We start from the raw sequence: 23,248 nt of genomic DNA on the forward strand, positions 1-23,248 counted from the left end.
ATATTCCTTGTCTCCTCACTGAATCAATTGTGGATTTTTAAGATGTGTTAGCCAGTAATGCGTGCAACTGAGGTGAGCTGGAAAACGGTAGCTCTCGAGGACTGGAGTTGGCTAGTATAAATAACAGCACAATGGTTCATGGAAAGAATTCTTTCAGTCCACATGAAATTAGCACGAATGCCAGAATCCTTGTTTAGTTGCAAAAGGATAATAATCATTTGAATAACATTTCCCCACACGTCCCCTCCCCTCAAACCGATCATGCTTTTAAGGTTTGCTAATATTTTAAACAACAAAAGTCCTCAATATTAAACAGCATTTATTGGGAATAAATCCATAGCACTGAACTCCATGACAGATTTAGGATTTCTTTGCTGCTGCGGCTTTAGGTTTCTTTGCGGCTACAGCTTTGGGTTTCTTTGCTGCAGGTTTCTTTGCAGCTACACCTTCGGATTTCTTTGCAGCTACAGCTTCTTTCTTGGTTTGTTTTTCCTTAATCTATAAAGATTAACAGTTAATTATACTGTAACGATAGGCAGCAAGTTGCTTTAAAGGCCCCCCATTCACTATGCAATTTGGACCAGATTTCAATGGATAGGACTTAAATCAGCATGTGCGGTACTTGCGGTTGTTTAAAAAAAAAACAAAAAAAACACCCCATACAAATGAACAGGCTCTGCTTGCAGCAAAAACATCACACGCAAAGCTTGGCACATCAAATGCCTAATCCTACGAGCCCTCCTAGGAAAACCAGGTCCAACTTGTCTTAATGTATGGGGGCCTTTCTACTAATCATAAAGAACACTCATTATAGTACCAATATCTGGACACACTGCAAAATCTTTTTAAGAAATAAAGATACTGTCCAGTTGTTCCCAAAAGCAGTGATCAAAAGACCCTATGGACCCAGGATCTCTCAAAATTACCTGTTGGTGGTACTTGAGAACCACTAAAATAAAGGGTTGTAGTACAGACTACTAGAAAGTGTTATTTTAAGCATTGTAACAGTTGGATTTTGTAATGTTAAACAGTGTTGGTATTCTGGGGTTGAAATTACACCATCAATTAACTACTTTCAAAGAGGCTTGGTGCAATATGGCGAGTGCATACTTACATTCTCAGCCTGGCGCAGGATGGCATTGCGTCTTGCAGTCTTCGCATATGGGTTCAGCCTCATCATGATCCTCAAGTTCTTCAGTGGGTTCTTCTTGAGTTGTCTGCGCTTTATCCTTTTACTGTAATTATGCATTTAGTCTGTTAGTTTTTGCTATTCACAGCTTTTAACTGTAAAAAACTTTCATTACTTTAGAAAATCAGATCTTCCATTCAAGTCACAAAGAATCATAAACACGGACCAGTGAAGTGGAACTCATCATGAATAATTAAGTTACAGTTCATAAAGAACATTAACCAACTGAAGTCACCTGGGACAGGAAGTTTAGACTTACAATGGTGCACGCAGAGCCTTCTGGATCTCCTGACTCTTCAGAATCCTGCTCAGGTCTGTGTTTGTCATTTTGTGCATGGGGAGGCTGTGAAAGGGATTTTGCATTAGAGAACAGCAAATAGCAGCAAGTAAGCACTGGTTCTAATACAACTAGAAGACAGTCTAGGCTGCAACTCAGAACTTCCACAGAAATCACAGAGTTCATAAACACGGACCAGAAGTGGAACTCATCATAGAACAGCTAAATGTTTGACAGGACACAGTTAGGAGGGGAACCACCACAAACTAGCATCCTTTGAGTGGTCAATATGTACATACTTGTAATCGGCTTTCAGGGTAGCAGATTTACGCCAAGTGCCATAGAGATCATCCAGTTTGCGGAAAGCACATTCTGTCCAGATGCAGAACCGTCCGACGTGACCACCTGGTGCCAGCCTCAAAAGATTCAGTTTGTTTACATTGAGAAGCGTGATTCCTAAAGTGACCAAACAAGAGATCCATTATTTGCTTTTCCACTAATGTCATCTATGCAGTATCCATAATGTGGTATTGGCATTAATACAGCTCTAGGATTGGCTGCCCTTTGTGGTCAGAACTTCCATATAGATCACAGGTTTCAGAAACACGGACCAATGAAGTGGAAGATCATCATTCCAGGGTTCACTTATGAATCCTCAGTACCTGGGATATTTCTGAAGGCTTTGACAATGCCGTTATCTTCGTTGTAGATGACACATGGACCTTTGCGCTGGATGCGACGGCGGTTTCTCATCTTACCCTTACCGGCACGCATACGCTGTGATGCATAAACCTGCACAAAAGAATAGCCATCATAAATGGAGATTTGTGCTAGTTTTTAAATCCCAGGACATCTGGCAGTTTAACAAAGGCGGTTTTAGGAGACAATACCACATCCAATATCATGCTGTGTGAAAATTGCAGGTATTCCAATTTGTTAAACCCCATTTACACAGCCGCAAAAACCTAGGTAAGCAGCGGTGTAAATGGGTCAAGCCGTGTCCCTTTACATGGAACTTCTTCCCAGGTCCTGACCTGGGTTGAACATGGCTAGGACCTGGGTAGAGGGCAGTGTAAAAGGGTACGCCGGGTCATCCGAGCCAGCTCCCGTTCACATCAGTAGGGGGAATCCCAACCTGCGGACCGCAGTGGCTGCAGGTTGGACATGGGGCAGACAGCAGTGGAGGAGGTGAATGGATGCCTGTGTTCCGCATCCATTCAACTCCTGGACGAGGGCTGGGGGTCCATGGGAGCTGAGGACAGCCTAGCATCTTACCTTGGTGCTAGGCTTGCCATCAGCGCATTATTCGGCTGTCGCGTCGCTCGGAGACTCGTCTCCAAGCGCCTTGGGAACCAGTGCAAAAGGGACCAAACGGTGGGTCGCACTAGAGTGCAACCCAGCGTTTTGGTGTAAAAGGGGTATTACTCGTCTCCTTTACACAGTTACATAAGTTTTCTGTGAACACCTCTACATGTTCTCATTTTTACCTGCACTTGTAGAACTATTGTTAAAGAAATTACCAGAGATGACCCAAGGTACTAGCGCCCTCACTAATATCAATCTAGAACATCTCCACTAGGGGGACACCCATAATAAGGAAACTGATCTTTTGGAAACACTCCTCAAAAGGTTAGAATACAGGACATATCACATACAGCTAGCAATTTTGTACCATGTCCAACTCACCTTCTTGATGTCATTCCATGCTTTCAGTTTTTTCAGCAACAGGACAGCCTCCTTTGTCTTTTTGTAGCTTTCAACTTTATCTTCAACCACCAAGGGTACCTCTGGGATCTCCTCAATACGGTGACCTGCAGAAAGTATACAAAAAAATGTAAACATTACCCCCATTTAGAATGATGGACCTAACATTTTACAGGAAGTAACCAAGAAGGGTATATTGCGTTGGGACCAGCATTTAGGATCAAAAGTTATGTTTTTCACCTCAGAACTTCCACAGAAATCATAAGTCTCAGAAACACGGACCAGAAGTGGAACTCATCACAGGCACTAAGGGCCGCCATCTCTGCAGATGTAAGTAATTGTTACCTAAATGCTCTCAGACTCACCTTTAGACATGACAAGGGCAGGTAAGGCTGTAGCAGCCAGTGCAGAGCAAATTGCATATCGCTTCTGGGTTGTATTAACCCTACGATGCCAGCGTCTCCAGGTCTTGGTTGGGGCAAACATACGCCCTCCGCGGCACATCTAAAACTCTTGTTAAGAAAAGGTTTTTAAAGACGCTTTGTCAAAGATCCAAATGGCATGCACTCATTCATTTTGATCTGGCTCAGAAGTTAGATTTTCGTCAGCCATCCATACTAGCATAATGACAGAAGGCAACTGTCGCCAAGTGTGGAGTAAGACGCAAATTACGACATCACAGCAAGCAGAAGAAATTATGCGTATATGTCAAAGAGGGTCAAAAGGATACGTTTCCAAAGGCACCCTGACCGGAGCGGTGAGTTCCACCCCCACGGACACGGGGAATACGGGCGACTGCCCTACCAGTTCCCCATGATTCAGCACTGGTTTGATGGCCTGAAAATAGGAAGAACTGTAAACATTACACTTAAAGAGCAGATACAAATGGAGTAAATAAAAATAGTAAAATTGCAACATCAGAACTTCCATAAATATCATTAGTTTCAGAAACACGGACCAATGAAGTGGAACTCATCATATGGAATCACAAATAAGAATAAACATAGCATTACTATTGTAAAGCGCAACAGAATCTGCTGAGCTATATAAGAAACTGTATATAAATTAATAATAAATAGCATTAGTGGACAAAACCACTTCTAAACAAGTGCAAACATTAGAGAATGTGTGTTCATTCTTGGATCTACAAAGTATTTGGAGTATGGGCACATTATATAAATAACTAGTATGTTTAATGGTTATACTCTAGATTTTAGACCATAGATGGCAGGGTATACTGCGTAACATACCAGCAAGTTTGCTCACTGCATATGGCTGCCTGCTGTTCTTGCGCAGATTGGTGTGGACAAAGTTGACTATATCCGGGCGTATAGGCGCCTTAAAGACAGCCGGCATGGTGACATTTTTGCCAGACGCTTCCCCCTTCTCGGAGTACACGGATATCAGAGGACGGGCGCAGGCCTAGGGAATGCAGCACAAAAAAAAAAGTCAATGATGATAAAGTGCATCCCTACAAACTTGTACACAATGCATCATACAGTATGCTCAGACTCATGTCTCGTCAGCCCGTGGTATCCGCTTAATGACAGCAGGCTACTGTCGCTGAATACACGGTAAGTCGCAAATTACACCATCATAGCATACACAGTATATAAGCCTACCTTACATAATATTAAGACTAGACTGCCACTAACTACTGTTCCTACAAGGGAACATTGCAATTTGCCTTTACACAGCACTAATAAGACATCGGGGTAGAAGATGGGTTTTATATAGTTATCAAATAAGCTGCAAGAATAGGAGAACACAAGTTAGAGGCCAGTAAGGGACCATCTGCAGCACAGGCCTCTCCCACATGTGGGTCACAGCCACGGGCAGCACCTAAGGACTGCAGCACTATGGCTACAATAGGGCCTAGTCCGCAGCATCCTATAGCACGGCTGAGTACGCGGAGATCCACAAGTGGATGCCGGCCAGCATTGTATATAAAAGACGGGCACGAACTACTACTAGCCCCGGCTGCACTCCGGCCTCCACACATGCGGCACCAGCGTGGCATCAGGAAAGAGTATTCATGCAGCCAGGCGGCGCCGTGGACGGGATCAGCCCGGAGTAGGGACGCTTAGCAACCTGGCAGGCCGGTTATATTGATGACCGGCACCCCGCTACAGCCCTGTACCCCGCTCACCATGCTGACGGCCGGCTCCTGCCTGTTGCTCGATGGCGGCCACAGAGAGAAAAGGGAGGAGAAGGGGCGCCGCGCCGCTATATCCCCCCGCCGGGAAGAGGAGGGGCGACTGGCCGGGTATCGGAGGGGCAGGCTGTGCACAACGCAACCGGAACGCGGCACACCACGCCAGAAAATATACGTGTAGCCGGTTTACTTCTCGGAGAACCGTTATCGAGGGCGATGTGACACAGAGGTCGGGAATCGGTGCATTGTTGAACGGACTTTTTTTCCCCCTCGCGGATGAATATTTATGCGCGTCGACAACACGCTTCCGGTTGACGCTGAGTGGCTGAGAGACGGAACCGAGTTTTATTTCCGGGGCGGTGACCCGGCTGTGACAGATGCTGTAGCCCGCGCAGTTTGTAATTGTATTTACCGATTGTGTCTGGCTCCGGGCTCAGACAGCTCGGGTGGAAAAGGAGGATGTGGAGGGAGAGGCATAGGGCGGCCGGGGAGCTGCAGCTCTTCCTTAGCAGGTGTGTGTGTAAGGTGGCGGACTTCTCTGGCGGAGGAGGTTGCACAGTTTGCACATCTCCATACACATCTTATGGGACAGTCACATAGGAAGATTTAATCGAGAGTCTTCTGATCAATTTAGTCTAGATCTCCCATAAACCCTGTACACGGGGAGACGTGGCTTTTTGTGCTGAGCGACACAAAGCGATGCAGTGTGCTGAGCAGGGCTTTGCCTACTGTTATAATCGGCAAAGAACCACGATCTGGGGAAAGACAGTGTAAGCACCCAGTGATACTGACGGGATCGCACATCAACATCATATACAGGGAGCATTCCGTGCTTTTTTTGTAAGCGATCTAAACGGGGAAAATTGGCTGAAATTGCCCCGTGTGTATGCCCCTATACACACTGATGAGATTTCTGTTGAGTGACTTAGTATAGGAGATTTGTATTCAGTAAAAAAATAATAATAATAATAATAGTAGGTTGGTATTACAGGGGGGGGGGGGGGGGGGTGGCATAAAGCGCTCAAATCGCTTCTTAAAACACAGGTCATTTGCAGTCTCTTGCTAAGTGATCTGGCTAGATATATATACTGCATGCATGAATGATCTAGACTGGCAGTAGTGACATGCATTGCTATAGGGCAGGGGTGTCAAACTCAAATTCATCGGGGGCCGCATCAGCAGTTTGGTCACCCTCAAAGGGCCGGTTGTATAGGACTATGCGTCCACTCTTTATTATCGTAATAAATTATTGTCACTGCATTCAATTATTACTGTTTTGTAAGTAATAACTAGGTCTTAAAGCAGAAACATAGTCATAATAATGACAAGTAGATATTCAAAAGTGCAATTTATTGAAAAATGATTTTTGGTAACAAACAGTAATTATTTTTTTTTTTTTTAAACATACAAATATTGCCAACCACTGTTTATTACACATATGGAAAACACAAGGCATTAAGGCCCTTATTATTGGCAACCAAAACCACATATGGAAAACACAAGGCATTAAGGCCCTTATTATAGTTCACTCTTAGAGGCAAATTCATTCTTATATGGACAAAACCATGTGCACTGCAGGGGGGCAGATGTAACATGTTCAGTGAGAATTAGATTTAGGTGATTTTTTTATTTGTTTCTGTGCAGGGTAAATACTGACCGCTTTATTTGTACACTGCAATATAGATCTCACTTTGACAAAAAACCCCACCCAAATCTAATTCTCTCTGCATAAGTTACATCTGCCCCAACTGCAGTGCACATGGTTTTGCCCCTCTAGGGTGGAGTTTGCATCTAAGGGGGTTATTAGAATTCACTCTTTCTGAGAAAATTCTTCTTAGAAGATGGACAAAACCATGTGCACTGCAGGGGTGCAGATGTAACATATGCAGAGAGAATTAGATTTGGGTGAGTTATTTTGTTTCTGTGCAGGAAAAATACTGACTGCTTTATTTTTACACTGCAATATAGATCTCACTTTGAAGTAAAACCCCACCCAAATCTAATTCTCTCTGCACAAGTAACATCTGCCCCACCTGCAGTGCACATGGTTTTGTCCATCTAAGAAGAATTTTGTCAGAAAGAGTGAATTCGAATAAGGCCCTAAGAGTGAAGTTGAATAAGGACCTAACTTATTTTTTAAGTTTTCTGACTAGATTGCTGACATCGTTTTCCTGAGGTCAGTCCATCGATGTCTGGTGTTAGGTCTTGTGCTGTAGCAATCCGCAAAACAGCATGGAGGTTATCATCAGTGATGCGTGATCTGAGCTTTGTCTTGTTCAGATTCATGACCGAAAACATCTGTTCACATAGATAAGTGCTCCCAAACATGGACAGAACACGTGCAGCTTGAAGTCGCAGCTGTGGCATCAAAGCAGGGGGGAGGAGACGGTAAAAGTCGTCGACTGTCGCATCCTTGAACTTCGCTTTCAGGCTGCTGTTGCACTGCAGTTCTATTAATTCCATTTGAAGGTGATGTGGTGCACTGTCAACATCGATGTTGAAGGGATTGGCAAAGCTGGCAAAGGTTGCATTTTGTTCTTTAAAGTCATAAAAGCGTCGATTGAATTCATCAATCAGCCGATTCACTTTGGTACCCAATCGAGCACACGAAAAAGTACCTGGGAATGAGGTTGACATTTTCTGGCAGATAGGAAAGTGGGCAAGACTGTCAGTTTCAAGCTGTGACTTCCATAGGCGAAGTTTCTCTTGGAAAACTGTTATTGCGTCATACATTGAGGTTATGACTTGTTTGCGGCCCTGCAGCCTCAGATTCAGTTGGGCAAGATGCTCTGTTATGTCACACAACATGGCAAAATAGCACAGCCAGTTTGGATCTGACAGTTCTGACAAGGGCTTCCCTTCACTTTGCATAAAAAGATTAATTTCTTCCAAAAGCTCAAAAAATCTCTTGAGAACGGTGCTCCTGCTCAGCCACCTTACTTCTGTATGGTATGGCACATCTGTATGTTCCATGCTCACCTCCTTCAAAAATTGTTGAAACTGACGATGATTCAGACCCCGTGCACGCAGAAAATTCACTGTTTTCGTGACTGTGGACATTATGGGGGTTATTCTAGTTCACTCTTTCTGACAAAATCCTTCTTAGATGGACAAAACCATGTGCACTGCAGGTGGGGCAGATGTAACATGTGCAGGGAATTAGATTTGGGTGGGGTTTTACTTCAAAGTGAGATCTATATTGCAGTGTAAAAATAAAGCAGCCAGTATTTACCCTGCACAGAAACAAAATAACTCACCCAAATCTAATTTTCTCTGCACATTTTACATCTGCCCCCCTGCAGTGCACATGGTTTTGTCCATCTAAGAAGGATTTTGTCAGAAAGAGTGAACTAGAATAACCCCCTATGTTATCTAGTTGCAGAACCTTGCCACATAGAGCTTCTTGGTGGATAATGCAGTTATAAGTTACCAGCGGTGTGTGGCAATTCATTTCTTTCAGTTTCTCTTTTAACAGCCCAACTAAGCCATTTCTCTCTCCACACATTGCTGGAGCGCCATCAGTAGTAAGTCCCACCAACTTTTCCCAAGGTAATTTAATTTTATTTACGGATTCCTCCACTGCATGGAAGATGTCCCTCCCAGTTGTTGTCCCATACATGGCGACCACATCCAAGAGCTCCTCACTGACAGACAAGTCTTCCTTCGCACCTCTTACAAAAATAGCTAGTTGAGCTGTATCAGTATTGTCAGTGCTTTCATCAACAGCTAAGGAAAATGCCAGATAACTGCATGCCTCTTCAGCCAACTTTGTTTCAATATTACAGGCTAGGTCCCTGACTCGGTCTGTGATGGTGTTTCTTGACAAACTGACATTGTTAAAAGCCTGTCTCTGCTCAGGGCACACCTGTTCACATACCTTCAGCATACACCGCTTTACGAATGCACCTTCTGAAAAGCACTTTGAAGCTCGCGCAATTTCTTCAGCAACAAGATAGCTGGCTTTCACTGCTGCATCATTCTTTGCTGTCATTTTTGCAAAAATATTCCTTTGAGAATGCAGCGTACCTTTTAATTCTTTGGCCTTTCGTTGCTTTTCCTGGTGGCTAAGGTTAGCAAATTTGGGCCCATGTTTGGTCTCAAAGTGCCGGCGTAAATTGTATTCCTTCATGACCGCAACTGCCTCATAGCAAATAAGACATACTGGCTTGCCTCCATTAATCACAAACATGTATTCACTTTCCCATCTCTCCTGGAATTGCCTTCCCTCTGCATCAACTTTCCTTTTCTTGGACATTTTTGGGGGATTTGATTGTAGTTTAGGGTCCCTATACCACTGTAAAGTGACATGGGAGTGGTCAGTATATCCAAAGTTTACCGCTCCGACTTTATTGGCGACTGCTCAGACCAAATACCTTCTGCCTGAGCAGTCTCCAATAAAGCTTTCTTGTGGATGATATCAGCAGTGTGCAACCTAACTACTACTAACATACATCATATCTACTTACAGTACAGGAGAGAAGTTTTCAGGCAGCCGTTGGATCTGTCACATCACAGGATGGCATGCGCTCAATGTAGAACGGGCAGTGCCGCTAAGCAGGGATTGTCAATTTTCTTTCAAATCTAGGAGCCAGAATAAAAATGCATGAGCCAGAAAAACTAATAGTAAACCAAATCTAAATCTCTCTGTACATGTTACAGATGGAGCGGGTCTTATTATTGCTGGCGAATCGCCAGCAGCATAGCGCTAGCAGTCCGCCAGCAACCCGGCTCTCCATCTGACTTGGGCGCGCGAGACCCTCCCTCCAATAAAGGTCTCCATCCCATCCATGTCACCCAAGGTCTGACTCTGAAGTGAATCCCAAAACTAATATGCTGGTGGCATATTAAAATAAGTATATTTAATGTACTTATTTAATAAATAACTATATATATATATATATATATATTATATAAATAATATACTTATTTCATACACCAGCAATACAGACCACCATGTCACCATGTGACAAGACTCTGGGCTGGGCTGTATTGCTGGTATATGAAATAAGTATATTTAATGTACTTATTTAATAAATAAGTATATGAAATATACTTATTTCAATATGCCACCAGCAGCCCACCAAGCCACCATGTGACAAGACTCTGTGCTGCAGCTTACAGCAGGTGTGTCACTGCATAGCCAGCATCATTCATATATTTATTATAACACACCTACTGCAAGCTGCAGCACAGAGTCTTGTCACATGGTGGCTTGGTGGGCTGTATTGCTGGTGGCATATTGAAATAAGCATATTTCAAATACTTATTTATTAAATAAGTACATTAAATATACTTATTTCAATATGCCACCAGCAGCCCACCAAGCCACCATGTGACAAGACTCTGTGCTGCAGCGTGCAGCAGGTGAGTCACACCATAGCCAGCATTCTTACATTTTTATTATATATTTTTTTTTTTTTGAGGGAGAGCCACTTACTGCAATGATGTGTGTGGCAGCAGGCAAAAAGATCCCCCCTCCGTCGCGCGCCAGGGCAGGGCAGCCGTCACCGCAGCCGCACCCCACGCTCCTTTGCCTGAGGCTAAGCATACTGCGCGGGCATGACGGCATGACGCAATCGCGCACGTCGCCGGGCAGCGCAATGGACTCCTGGGAACGCTCAGCACCACAGCGTTCTCAGGAGGCAGCCGGCTTTATAGACTGGCAGCGCAGGCCAATAGACTTGGTCTGGCGGCGCGGGCCAGTAGAGTTGGTCTGGCGGGCCGGATTCGGCCCGCGGGCCTTGAGTTTGACACCTATGCTATAGGGCATACCCACTGAGCGATTTGTGCTTAGCCAAAACACTTACAAATTAAGCAGAAATCTCCCTGTGTGTATGGTCCATTACCCTGCTGTTCTCTACACTACAGGGTATCTACATCTTGTTACTGATGGGGGGTGCTACTCAGAATCTGGACTATTGTGTGTGCAGTGTGCACCAGAGCCTCCATGGACTAAGGACCCCACATTATTGCCCCTGTCACCCACTGTTTTTCCCTATCACACTCTGCCTCCATCTGCCTCTCACTCTCACCTACTGCCATGGTTCATATTGTGAACTTGGGTTAAGGTGGAGGAGAGGGGCCCAAACTATATTTTTGCACCTAGACCCACCCACAAGATGTGTCTCTTGTTACAAGGAAGGGGTTGCATAAAACCTGAAGTTTGCAGAAGTTGCAATATACCTACAGACTGATTGGGCTGCCTGCTGTCATGACTGATGTCACAAATTGGTGGGCGCATTTACGTGACTGTCCATTGAGGTGTCATTAACCACCGGCTCTGGTTTATGTGTATGGGCAATCGGATCACCCGTACCCACAGCATGATATTGGCCATCAGCTGCATTGCGCTGCCAATGCAATATGTCTTCGAACGATGCTGTTCAGACATATCGCTGGTACACACTGGCAGAACCATAATGTTTTGGTGCCGTTGTGGGGAATAGGTGACATTATAGAACATTGAGTTAGGATACTTATAATTGGCTAGTTTTAATGTCAATTGATTTAACCATCTGTGCTCAAGCATGGATTTCTTTAAAACCCGGATGGTTAGCTCACGTTGAAGAATGAGGCTGGAAAACACCACTCTAGATAATAGTAGTAATAATAAAAAAAAAATTCAGTCTGGATGGCTTTCTTTGTAGCGTGCATCTGTGAATATGGGGGTTATTTTGGTCTCTTTCTGACAAATTCCTTCTTAGATGGAAAAAACCATGTGCACTGCAGGTGGGGTAGATGTTACTTGTGCAGATAGAATTCGATTTGGGTGGGGTTTTACATCAAAGTGAGATGTATATTGCAGTGTAAAAATAAAGCAGCCAGTATTTTCCCTGCACAGAAACAAAATAACTCACCCAAATCTAATTATCTCTGCACATTTTACATCTGCCCCACCTGCAGTGCACATGGTTTTGTCCATCTAAGAAGGATTGTCAGAAAGAGTGAACTAGAATACGGCCCTATGTTACATTTTGGTCCTTACTTCAATTTTACGTGGGCCATCACATAGCTCGCTGCCCTCCTCCATTCCATCCCTTCTTGTATAAGGAAGTGCAAGTCATATGGATGTATATACGTGCGTGCGTGCGTGTGTGTGTATTCATGTGCTTTTTGTGATGATGGAACTTTGTGTTTTACCAAATTTTTTAACTTTATATCGTTACAAGGTTCCACATTGTGGTTTGAATTTGAGTCTTGTATTGAAATTGTGGTTATGGCCAGTAGGTAATGTAGCGTCCACTCTAGGATTTTTTTATTTTATTTTTTGGGGGCAGGGTGTTGACCACTGTGTAGAGCACATTTGTAAATCGGGAGGGCACAGTTTAAATTAGAAATATTACATTAGAAAAAATATATATAAAAAAAAAAAATTGCACACTGTGCCAGGATTGTCCGTTACACATTATGGCTCACACAGTTCTGACCAGTACACATTATGGCATACATAGTTATGCCAATTACACATTATGGCACACACCATTATGGCAATTACACATTATGGCACACACAGTTGTGCCCAGTACACATTATGGCGCAAAAGTGTTGCTTACCTACATGCTCGTTGCCAAGGTTTTCATGCTTGTTGCCCAGGAAGAGGGGGCTTAGCCAGCAGGAAGCAATGTGAGCAGATACCATTGGCGGCATTTCAGCACAGTGGCTGGCATTGAGTGGTGGGGTGCAGCTGGAAGAGCTGACACGCAGCTTCCAGCAGAGTGCAGCAAGTCAGTGAGGCAGGGGGTGGTGGAAGCCGGAAGAGCTGACAGTCGTGGAAAGGGCATATCAGCGTGGCTGGGGGCAGGGAAAGGGTGCACAACTGCACACAAAAGGGGTATGCCTAGCACTTACTGAGATGATCTCCCTGCACTGTGTGCTTGCGATCTTTTCACTGGCAATGAACGTTAAATTGCAACTTTTCTCACCTGTGGGACACTGCGGCCTGCGTGTGGGGATGGCAGAAGGCAGGCTGTTTCAGAGGGGACCTCTGTAGGGCCAGGGTATTTTTTTGTCATTTTTAAATCGGCCAATGAGCAGCGTCCACACCCACACTATTAAAAAGGCTAAGGCCTGGTACACACCAGAACGATCCTGATTGTTAGTAGATTGTTAGCAGATTGTGTGATGCTCGCACGATCTGTTGGGTGCACACAATCTGCTAACGATCTGCATCCAATCTGATCCCAATCCGATCTGAGTCTGTATCCAGTTGAATTGATCTTTTACAGATCCTCACTGCAGATCTGAGTCTGTATCCAGTTGAATTGATCTTTTACAGATCCTCACTGCAGCAGGTAGGATCTGTAAAACGACCAAACGACAGCGGGGACGCGTATCGGATTGGAATCGGATCGGAATTGGACCTAAACATGCCCAATCTACATACAATCTGCATCCAATCGGTCGGAATTGGATCCAGATTGATGGAATTGAGCCCTAATCGTTCTGGTGTGTACCCCCCCCCCCCCCCCTTACATAGGCCCACAGAAGAGAGAGAAATCCATATAGTGAAAAAAATAAGTCCATCATGTGACCAAATATATGCATGTTGCTGAACACTAGAGGGAGCAATACCAACAATATACTGATATGTTATTGTTATGAATTTACATTTATGAGATGTACAAGTGCACAGTACTACACTATGGGCCCGATTCAGACCTGCTCGCTGGGCTGTGTGTGTGTTCGGAGCCCAGTGATCAGGTTAACGCTGCCCCCCATCAGAGTCCCTGTGCAGCTCTGTGAATGGATGCATATGGGTACACATCCGTTCACTAGCGGCGGCACAGAAGAGAAACCATTCGATGGTTACGGACCATCAAAGTACTTCTCCTCTCCCTGGTGCTTGCAGACACCGCATGACCCAGGAGTCACTGCACGGATGTACGCATCATCGGGGTGGGCACCTACATAATTTGCCCGCCACATATCACATGGCGATCTGGTCCATCTTGGTTTTGCTTTTTAAGTGATTGGCACTTAAAAATGTAGGTCAGCCTCGGCCAGATGTAGTCATGAGCAATTTCAGTATCTGCTCTCTCAGCTTCCCCCAGTGGACTTGCGGGTAGATGTATGAAGCAGTGATAAGGGAGAAGTAATAAAATGCCTGGTACTTTATCACCGGCCAATCAGCTCGTAACTGTCCAGCCCCATCACACTCTTTGTGTAGGCCTAGATATTAACCCTGGCATTCTAAATAAACAAGATACCGTATATACTCGAGTATAAGTCGACTCGAATATAAGCCGAGGCACCGAATTTTACAACAAAAAACTGGGAAAACTTATTGACTCAAGTGGGACCCTCACTCGAGTATAAGCCGAGGGGGGCTTTTTCAGCATAAAAAAAATGTTCTGAAAAAGTAGGCTTATACTCGAGTATATATGGTACCTACAAAAACATATTTATTTTTAAAGCATTTGCTACTGTAGATCCCCAGGTATATGTAATCATGTCCATGATTTTGACTTTTAGCGTCCATGAACAAGTGAAGAATGGAGACCAGTTGAGCCCTTTTTCATACAAGGTAATAACGTTCTGTTATAGCTACATACACTTATTTCCGTTAACTTAAAAGCTGGAAATCTCCATGGGCAGTAGACTAGGAGTACCGTGTCTAATGCTAACATTAGCAGCCCTAAATGCTGTAAAGTTTCTAAGTATAGATTGATATGTGTGTGTGTGTGTGTGTATATGTGTGTGTGTGTTTATAAATCTTACTACCAGTTATTTATATAGCACACACATTTCCGCATCGCTTTAAAAAGAATATTGAGGGGGGCAACTCCCCCAGGGTCCCGGCCTTTGCTGACCAGCCATAGGTTGATGCTTTTGCTGGGGGAACTTGTATAAAGTGTCCCCCAACTGTGGTATTAGTCTGCTGGTTGTTTGTGCCCGGTGCTGGTTGCCAAAAAACAGGGGACCCCCTACTTGTTTTGTCCGCCATATTTTGGGAACAGGACTCGTCCATGAGCGATTCCAGACAATAGTTGCTAATGGGCTACATTATTTGGAAACATAATGTGTGTAAGCAGGGCTGGTGGAGATATTTTTTTATCCCTGAACATTATTTTTCTGTAGTGTAGGGCTATGGCTCTCTAATCCAGTCCTCAAGAACCACCAGCAGGTTATGTTTCCTTTAATTATGCACATGTTAGTTTGCATCCACATATTCAAATCCTGAAAATATTAGCTTATAAGGAGTACGTGAGGACTGGAGTGGAGAATTAATCTATTGATCAGAATCACTTTATTGGCCATTGTATGCTCTCGTATGCTAGGATTTTTGTGTGGATACAATGCAGCTTCAAGCATGGTATAAGAGGGATGAAATGACATACATACATACATTGCATCAGTTGCGCATACAAATGACAATTCACATGTTATGATTTGCAAGGTTAGATAGAGCAGTTAGGTGTTTAGATTAGCAGTATCTTACAGTACATTGTTCAATAGCTGAATAGCTGTCCGGAAGAAGCTTTTTGCGGTTCTTGCCGATTTAGCAGGGATGGACCTGATGCATCTACCTGATGGGAGAATATCAAATAAGTTATGGCCAGGGTGGAGTTTGTCCACCACGATCTTCCCAGCTCGCTTCTTGACCCTGCTTATGTATTGTTCCCTTACAGGGGGAGGTCTGTCCCAATAATAGTCTCTGCTGTCCTCACCACTCTTTGCAGGCTTTGTTTGTCAGATGCATTGGCCCCTCCATACCAGATTGTAATAGAGGAGCATAGAACGGACGCCACAACAGCAGTGTAAAAGAGCCGCAGCAGCTCCTGCGGAATGTTACATTTGCTGTTGAATTCATTCTAACACACTGTGGGAAATTTACTAAGATGTGTATTCTACTTCATGTGTGATGTTGCTATGGGCAGAATCTACTTCTTATTTATTTAGCCTAAATAAGATAGTATTTAGCACACTAAATAAGATAGTAGACAGGATCTGATTGGTTGTCCATAGCAACATCACATGTGAAGTAGAATACACATCTTAGTAAATTTCCCCCTCTATCTTTTATAGAGGCATCTAACTGGGGAGAGATTCAAATGAGGGGTCATCCAACTCTGTAGTGCTGCAACAGGGGTGACCCACATTCACATCTGGATGTGGTTCATCCCAGTCCTCTATTATTTTCAGCAAACGCTGCTACTCACCTTCTGTTCAAGTTCAAGTGATTTGCGTGCCGGCAGCCACTAGATGGCACAGCGCACCATTCGATAATTGTTTGAGCTGTGAGTTTGTAGTCCAGCGATCAGGTCTGAATCGGGCCCATAATATGAACTGCTTTAATTTTCCTAAAAATAAAACTGAAAAAAAGTGTAGCTAAAGGTGCCCATACACGTTACAATTATTGTATACAATATTGTATACAATATCGCATCTCATCGCATATCGGTTTTGCGATGAGATCAGATGAGATGTGCAGCACATACTTTTTGTACTAGATCTCATCTCATCTGATCTCATCGCAAAACCGATATGCGATGAGATGCGATATTGTATACAACAATTGTAACGTGTATGGGCACCTTTAAGAAGATGTTCTCAAGCTTCCTAAGCATAAAGCCGAGCAGTACAATAGGTTTGTTTTCATAAATGCTGCACAAAATACTTTCAGCTGTGTATAATATCGTGGGTAATAAATACCAATAAACGTTCAGCAGAAATAGCATTTTTATACATAGAGAGTAAGGAAAATGGTTGCAACTTGTTTAACCCCTTGGGAATGAGGAGTTACATTGCTGCACATGCACAGTGACTGTATATACAGCATTGTACACACACATAGATGCTGCTATACTCGCAATTGCTAGGAATGGGGTGCAAACGTTCTTTTATACTATGTAAGGCTAAAGCTATATATATTATGTATACGCACACACCCCCCAATCTACTGAAGAAAATTAACGAGTTTATTTTTTTCTTTCCCCCTCCACCATCCACCCAAGGATGACCTGCAGGTTCATATGGTCAGTCCTGCCAAGTGCACGTCATTGGAGTATTTCTGTAATGGAAGTGACATGGTTTTTGTCATGGAGAAAAAGGTACATTTGCTAAATGGCAAATTATGTGTTTTTTTTTTAATTTCATTAATAGTAAATACAGATAAATATTCTACATCCTGTTCTACAGCCAGTCACGCTGGAGGAAAATATACAGGACGAATCTCCCTCGGCTGGTAACAGCTGCTCCTTCAATCTCTCTCTGGAGAAACCCTGCTTACCATTGCCTATTTCCACCATGAAAGCTCGGTAAGTCCTCTAAGTCCATATTGGTGAGTAACACCATGCATTCACATCAAAGTGTGGGTACTTATTTCATCTAGATCACTGACACTTATTTCTTAACAGTTAATTTTATAAAACATACATATCCCACAGGTGTACACATAATGGCTCTGGATGCTGCATATCCGCAGACTGGCGAGCTAGACTTGCATTGAATGATTTTCTCACATGTTGACCAGCCAAGCGAGTTCACATATTGCCACTTTTTAGCAGCTGCGGGACTGTGAACCAGCCGGGATCATTTTTTGGGGTGGCATGCTTTCTAGAAATTAAGGGGGACATTTATTCTAAAAATAGGTGATGTTGCCCATAGCAACCATTTAGATTCTATCATTTCTTTGTTGCATCCTGGGAAATGATAAACATACTCTATATGCTGTGGGCAACATCACATCTTTTCTATTTAAGAACTTTTAACAAATTTGCCCCTTAGTATGTATTTGTGTTTTGATAGGGAGGTGATTTTTCCTAATTTTAACGGTTTTAGGAAAAATCAGACTTGCTCCTGAGGTTACTGAAAATGGAACCCCGTAGTTTCTATAGAAATTACTGCCTCCCGTTTTTAGTCTATAAAAACTCACCATCTCCCATTTTCAGTCCCCTGACTGAGGGGTAGATGTATGAAGCAGTGATATTGGAGAAGCGATAGTGTCCAGAACTTTTTCACTGGCCAATCAAGTTCTAACTGTCCCTTTTTAAAACCCAGCCTATAACTTAACTGTCAGGAGCTGATTGGCTGGTGATAAAGTACCAGGCACTTTATCACTTCTCCTCCCTTATCACTGCTTCATACATCCACCCCATAGTACCAAATCCTTGTGGCTGTTGAAAAATTCCTGCACCGTGGGGTTTTTCAAATTTCTCGCCAGCAATAGAATATGGCCCAAGTGGATAAATTTCCCATATGAACCAAAAGGCTTCTAGCTACAGTATCGTTTTATCTAGAACATTGTATAAGAAAAAATAAATGGTTTTGTTGCTATGGGCAACTTCTCACATTATCTTCTTGAAGGTTTAATACATCTCCCCCTTAATCAAATTAATAGAAACTAAACCATCCCAGCTCTGAAATACTTCCCTGCAAGTGGTATTATACAAGGAGAGGCACTGTAGAGCTTTCCAGTATGTCAATCTTCATTCCATTAATATAGTCTGCCAAGCAGGAGGGTCTATAGTGCATCATGGGTGTCCCTGTAGGTGAGTGGTGTGTGGTTGCCCCTTATCGATAGTCCTCACTAGGTGACTGCAGAGTGCAGCACAGTGCTGTAGTTTTGAATGTGGAGTCACTGCATCCCCACAGCATAGGTTGCTCTCTAGTTCTATAGCTACTGTATCCCTCCATTCAGTGTGTGAACGTAGACACTGGGAATAGGGCCTCTTGACCCTTTGCCGATGCAGACAGCTTCATTATCCCCTGAGGTGGGATACAGTATAAGAATACAAGGAAGGAATGTGCCCATTCACATAAACTGAAGTTATCAGATGTAATATAATCAGTAGCAAAATGAGCAATACATACATGCAGTCATAACCAAGTTAATGAAGTCATCTTGTTGTGTATTCTTATGGTCTATTGTTTTTCTGATCTGACGTATTTATTTCAAGTAAAGTCACACAATTGAGGCATTAAGCTAAATCATTTTGTTGTGTATTATTATAATCAGAATAATGTTTTCCTCTACCTCCCCATGGCAGCATACATATGGGTTACGCCCTCTTGGGTAGATATCTGGAAAGGAACACAAAAAAACAGACACTGCCCCTATATAAGGACCTCCTCCCTTGGGCTCTGTGTCTTTTTTTCCTTTCCGGGTAGATGTGCATGGCTTACCCTGTGAAGTGGCTGAGAAGAAGGCTGGCTCCCCTGCCGAGTGCAGTAAGGGGTAATGGCGTTTTTGGACCCCCGCTGTCGAGGGCAGTTGGGACGTCCATCTGCTGGAGTGCCCCGCCGCCAGGAGCGGTTGCGGGTAACGACGCCGGCATCAGCAGCAGGCATGCATACAGAGGGAGAGGCGCACTTCCGTGACGCAGCGCGTGATGACGCAGAGCGTCACGCGTGGTACATAGGAGACGCCTGAGAGCGTCTGAGGTCATCGGAAGGCGTCTCAGAGTGTCTGGATGCCGGTGATCGTGCACAGGACTGTGTCCATACGGAGGTGCAGACAAGCGGAAAGCGTGTGTTTGATACCAGCAGACTGGGGTAAGGTCCCGACAAGCAGCAGCGCTGCTGGGACTTGGTTGTTTTACTTACCTTTAACGGAGGTCTCATGTTGTTTCAGTGAGTCTGTGATAAAAATAATAATGGAGGAAGAGAAAAAACAGCCGAGTAAGCCAGGGTAAGCCACATTGAAATAGCGCTGTTTTGGCTAAGGAAAATTTTTTTTGTTTTATGCATATAACTAAAATAGGGTTTTCTTGCTAGGTCTGATACTGGCAAAGAAAAAGGAGAAGTTAAGGCTAAGCACAAAAGGAAGTGCTCATCCTGTGATAAAGTATTACCTGATAAATGTTCAGGTCCTGAATGCAGCAAATGCAGGAGCTCGGTGCAGATGGGATCTATACAGATAACTGATTTAGTGAAATTGCTTAAAACTGAGCTGGCAGACACCTTTATGTCTAAAGATGAGTTTGTCAAGTCCTCAGGGAAGAGGCCTAGAGCAGTGCGTTCTGACTCCGAAGGATCAGAGCCAGGCCCCTCTGGGAAGCCAGAGGAAGAGATGGAAGAAGGAGAAGTATTCCAGGAAAAAGATGGGGTGGAGTTTAACCCTGACTTACTGGAGAACCTACTTTGCTTAGTGCATAAGTCACTCAACATAGAGGACCCTCAGGAGGAGGGTAAGCTGCAGGATCTTTTGTTTAAGGACAAAAAGAGGAAAAATAAAGCCTTTCCATTATCTAAAACGCTACAAGAGGTAGTAGAAGAGGAATGGGGACACCCCGATAAAAAGGTGGCAGTACCCTTAAGAGTATCTAAGATGTACCCCTTTGACCATGAGCAGGTCAAAAAGTGGGATGAGGCACCCAAGGTGGATGCGGCTATAGCACGCATCTCAAGGAAAACGACGCTTCCATTAGAGGATGCGAACATATTTAAGGACTCAATGGAAAGAAAAATTGAGATGAGTCTGAGGAAGCAACATACCACAATAGGGGCTTCTATGAAGGCTTCATCAGCAGCAGCAGTAACTACCAGAGTCCTAAGATCATGGTGCCAGGACCTGGAGTCCGACATGTTGGATGGCATTAAGAGGTCAGAACTGCTGAAGGTGGTACAAAACATACAGGTTGCTGTAGAATTTTTATGTGATGCTTCCCTGGATATGGTACGGTTGGCGGCCAGATCTAACGCTACAACTGCGGTAATAAGAAGGGCCTTGTGGCTGAAGCCTTGGGCGGCGGACAGTCAGTCCAAAAACAAACTTATCTCTTTGCCCTTCCAAGGGAGTTACTTGTTTGGGCAACAATTAGACGAAATTATCACTAAAGTATCAGGTGGTAAGTCGGTATGGCTACCGCAAGATAAGGCCGCAAGAAGAGGGTCATTCAATAAATCATCCCGGTACCAGTCCACGGACTTCAGAGAAGCGAAAACATATAGGCCAGGCAGAGGCTTTCGCAGGCCTTGGCTGGGTAACAGATATAATTTTCGTGGACAAAGAGGCAGAGATGGCAGGTTTGCCTTCAGGCAAAACCAGCAATGACGCCAGAGAGAAAGTAGGCGGCAGGCTGATGCAATTTCAACAGGCTTGGCATCAGTCAGTACAGGACAAGTGGGTATTGGAAGTAGTCTCATCAGGCTACAAAATAGAATTTGTCACAGTACCAGGAAGCTGGATGGAAGTGTCACCTATCCCCAGCAATTCGGAAGAAAGAGCTGCCTTATTCAGCAGCCTACAGACCATGATAGAACAAGGAGTGGTCATAAGAATTCCCAAACAAGACGAAGATCTGGGATGGTTTTCAAGATTCTTTGTCGTGAAAAAACCGTCAGGGGGGTTCAGAACTATATTAGACCTAAGAAGGCTGAATACCTATGTTCATGTGAAACGATTCAGAATGGAGTCAATCAGATCCATCATACCAGATATAGAAAGAGGGATGTTTCTAACAACAATCGATCTAAAGGATGCATACTTACACGTCCCGATATTTCTGGGACATCAAAGGTTTCTCAGGTTTCGCCTAAGACAAATAACATACCAGTTCACATCGCTGCCGTTCGGCCTGTCTACATCCCCGAGAACTTTTACAAAAATTCTGGTGGTTCTGGTGGCCAACTTAAGGGTGTTAGGCATTGCAATCTGGCCGTACTTGGACGACCTTTTGATTGCGGCAGATACCAAAGAAATGGCGGAAGCACATACAAGGATAGTGCTAGACTACTTGAGACAACACGGATGGTTAATCAACATCCAAAAAAGTCAGCTAGTACCGACACAAGAGGTGAAGTACCTAGGGGTCATTCTGGATACAAAAGAAATGACTATAAAATTAACAGAAGACAGACGCCTAAAGCTTCTACAGGAGGTAAAAGGGATGTTAAGGAAAAAGGTGGTGTACTCAGAAGACTGCATGAGGGTACTCGGTATCCTGTCGGCCGCATTAGATACGACCAGTTGGGCCAGGTTCCACATCAGGACGCTGCAGAATTGCTTCTTGAGACAGTGGAACGGGGATGCGAAGGACCGAAGACAGAGAATATATCTGTCAAAAGGAGCGATAGAAGATCTGCTCTGGTGGTCAAAAGCACACAGGCTGACCAAGGGGAAGTCATTCGCGACCAGTCCACAAGTAGTGGTGACGACGGACGCCAGCGAGACAGGATGGGGCGCGTTGTGCGAAGAGCAGTCGACACAAGGAGAATGGGACCAGGCTATGGGCCGGCAGCATTCAAACGTAAGAGAGATGCGGGCGGTGTTCTTGGCATGTCAAGAATTTCAAGAGCTAATAATAGGCAAAGATCTGATAATAAGATCGGACAACCAGTCAGTGGTCATGTACCTGAACAAACAAGGGGGTACAAGGAGCCGGAAACTGATGGCAGAAGTCACGCTTATCCTGAAATGGGCAGAACGTCATGTCAGGAGCATATCTGCAGTGTTCGTGGCAGGAAGAGAAAACGTCAGGGCAGACGCTCTGAGCAGGTACAGGCTAGTCCCAGGAGAGTGGGAGTTGTCAGCAGCGGTGTTTACACAACTGACGAAAGAATGGGGGGTACCAGAAGTGGACCTGATGGCGACGGCAAGCAATGCAAAGGTTCCAAGGTTCATCTCCAGACACTGGGAGCCGACAGCATGGCGGACGGACGCTCTCACGGCGAAGTGGGGAGCGGAGCTGGTGTATGCGTTTCCCCCGTTTACAATCATCCACAGATTCCTGAACAAAGTACAGCGAGAGAGTGCCACGGTAATAACAATCCTGCCCTACTGGCCAAGAAGACCTTGGTTTGCCAAACTAGTAAGGATGGCGATAGCGGGGCCATGGTTTCTACCCGACCACGAGGATCTCATCGGGCAGGGTCGGTTTCATCAACGACAGCCAGCAAGCTGGAGCCTGGCGGCTTGGTTACTGAGACCAGGACACTTAGAGGGAAAGGGTTTTCCCAGAAAGTAGTCGACACATTACTGAAA

General features: G+C 44.3%; 3 protein-coding genes and 7 non-coding genes across 12 annotated transcripts in view; 2 read left to right on the forward strand and 8 right to left on the reverse strand.

Annotated features, from left to right (window-relative positions):
• Positions 1-302: 302 nt before the first annotated feature.
• On the reverse strand, positions 303-5,555 carry RPL4 (ribosomal protein L4). The gene is made up of 10 exons (XM_083184362.1): positions 5,320-5,555; positions 4,421-4,592; positions 3,901-4,007; positions 3,536-3,674; positions 3,153-3,277; positions 2,129-2,258; positions 1,766-1,922; positions 1,449-1,532; positions 1,115-1,235; positions 303-498 (listed from the first exon to the last, which is right to left on the reverse strand). The coding sequence occupies exons 1-10, from the start codon at positions 5,320-5,322 to the stop codon at positions 361-363; spliced, it is 1,176 nt and encodes a 391-aa protein (XP_083040488.1). The 5' UTR covers positions 5,323-5,555; the 3' UTR covers positions 303-360.
• Positions 1,310-1,381, reverse strand: LOC146076814 (small nucleolar RNA SNORD18). The gene has a single exon (XR_014474209.1). It is a non-coding gene; the product is annotated as a small nucleolar RNA SNORD18 (small nucleolar RNA).
• Positions 1,618-1,686, reverse strand: LOC146076813 (small nucleolar RNA SNORD18). The gene has a single exon (XR_014474208.1). It is a non-coding gene; the product is annotated as a small nucleolar RNA SNORD18 (small nucleolar RNA).
• LOC146076812 (small nucleolar RNA SNORD18) lies at positions 2,033-2,104 on the reverse strand. Its single transcript, XR_014474207.1, has one exon. It is a non-coding gene; the product is annotated as a small nucleolar RNA SNORD18 (small nucleolar RNA).
• On the reverse strand, positions 3,408-3,476 carry LOC146076810 (small nucleolar RNA SNORD18). The gene has a single exon (XR_014474205.1). It is a non-coding gene; the product is annotated as a small nucleolar RNA SNORD18 (small nucleolar RNA).
• LOC146076838 (small nucleolar RNA SNORD16) lies at positions 3,754-3,854 on the reverse strand. Its single transcript, XR_014474231.1, has one exon. It is a non-coding gene; the product is annotated as a small nucleolar RNA SNORD16 (small nucleolar RNA).
• Positions 4,084-4,154, reverse strand: LOC146076808 (small nucleolar RNA SNORD18). The gene has a single exon (XR_014474204.1). It is a non-coding gene; the product is annotated as a small nucleolar RNA SNORD18 (small nucleolar RNA).
• LOC146076839 (small nucleolar RNA SNORD16) lies at positions 4,674-4,772 on the reverse strand. Its single transcript, XR_014474232.1, has one exon. It is a non-coding gene; the product is annotated as a small nucleolar RNA SNORD16 (small nucleolar RNA).
• The window catches only part of ZWILCH (zwilch kinetochore protein), a 75,759-nt gene continuing 58,026 nt past the window's right edge, over positions 5,516-23,248 (forward strand). For 2 of the 3 annotated variants that reach the window (XM_083184357.1, XM_083184356.1), the window contains exons 1-4: positions 5,517-5,837; positions 14,797-14,848; positions 17,280-17,375; positions 17,464-17,582. In XM_083184357.1, the coding sequence (XP_083040483.1) occupies positions 5,785-5,837; positions 14,797-14,848; positions 17,280-17,375; positions 17,464-17,582 (320 nt within the window). In that variant the 5' untranslated portion in view covers positions 5,517-5,784. Of the gene's footprint in view, positions 5,838-14,796; positions 14,849-17,279; positions 17,376-17,463; positions 17,583-23,248 lie in introns of all 3 variants that reach the window. The other variant, XM_083184358.1, reaches the window with a different exon arrangement.
• Positions 19,699-21,464, forward strand: LOC146075291 (uncharacterized). The gene is made up of 2 exons (XM_083184359.1): positions 19,699-19,954; positions 20,041-21,464. The coding sequence occupies exons 1-2, from the start codon at positions 19,737-19,739 to the stop codon at positions 21,317-21,319; spliced, it is 1,497 nt and encodes a 498-aa protein (XP_083040485.1). The 5' UTR covers positions 19,699-19,736; the 3' UTR covers positions 21,320-21,464.

The sequence above is a fragment of the Crinia signifera genome, chromosome 4 (assembly GCF_055691185.1).
Source record: "Crinia signifera chromosome 4, ASM5569118v1, whole genome shotgun sequence".
Classification (NCBI taxonomy): domain Eukaryota; kingdom Metazoa; phylum Chordata; class Amphibia; order Anura; family Myobatrachidae; genus Crinia; species Crinia signifera.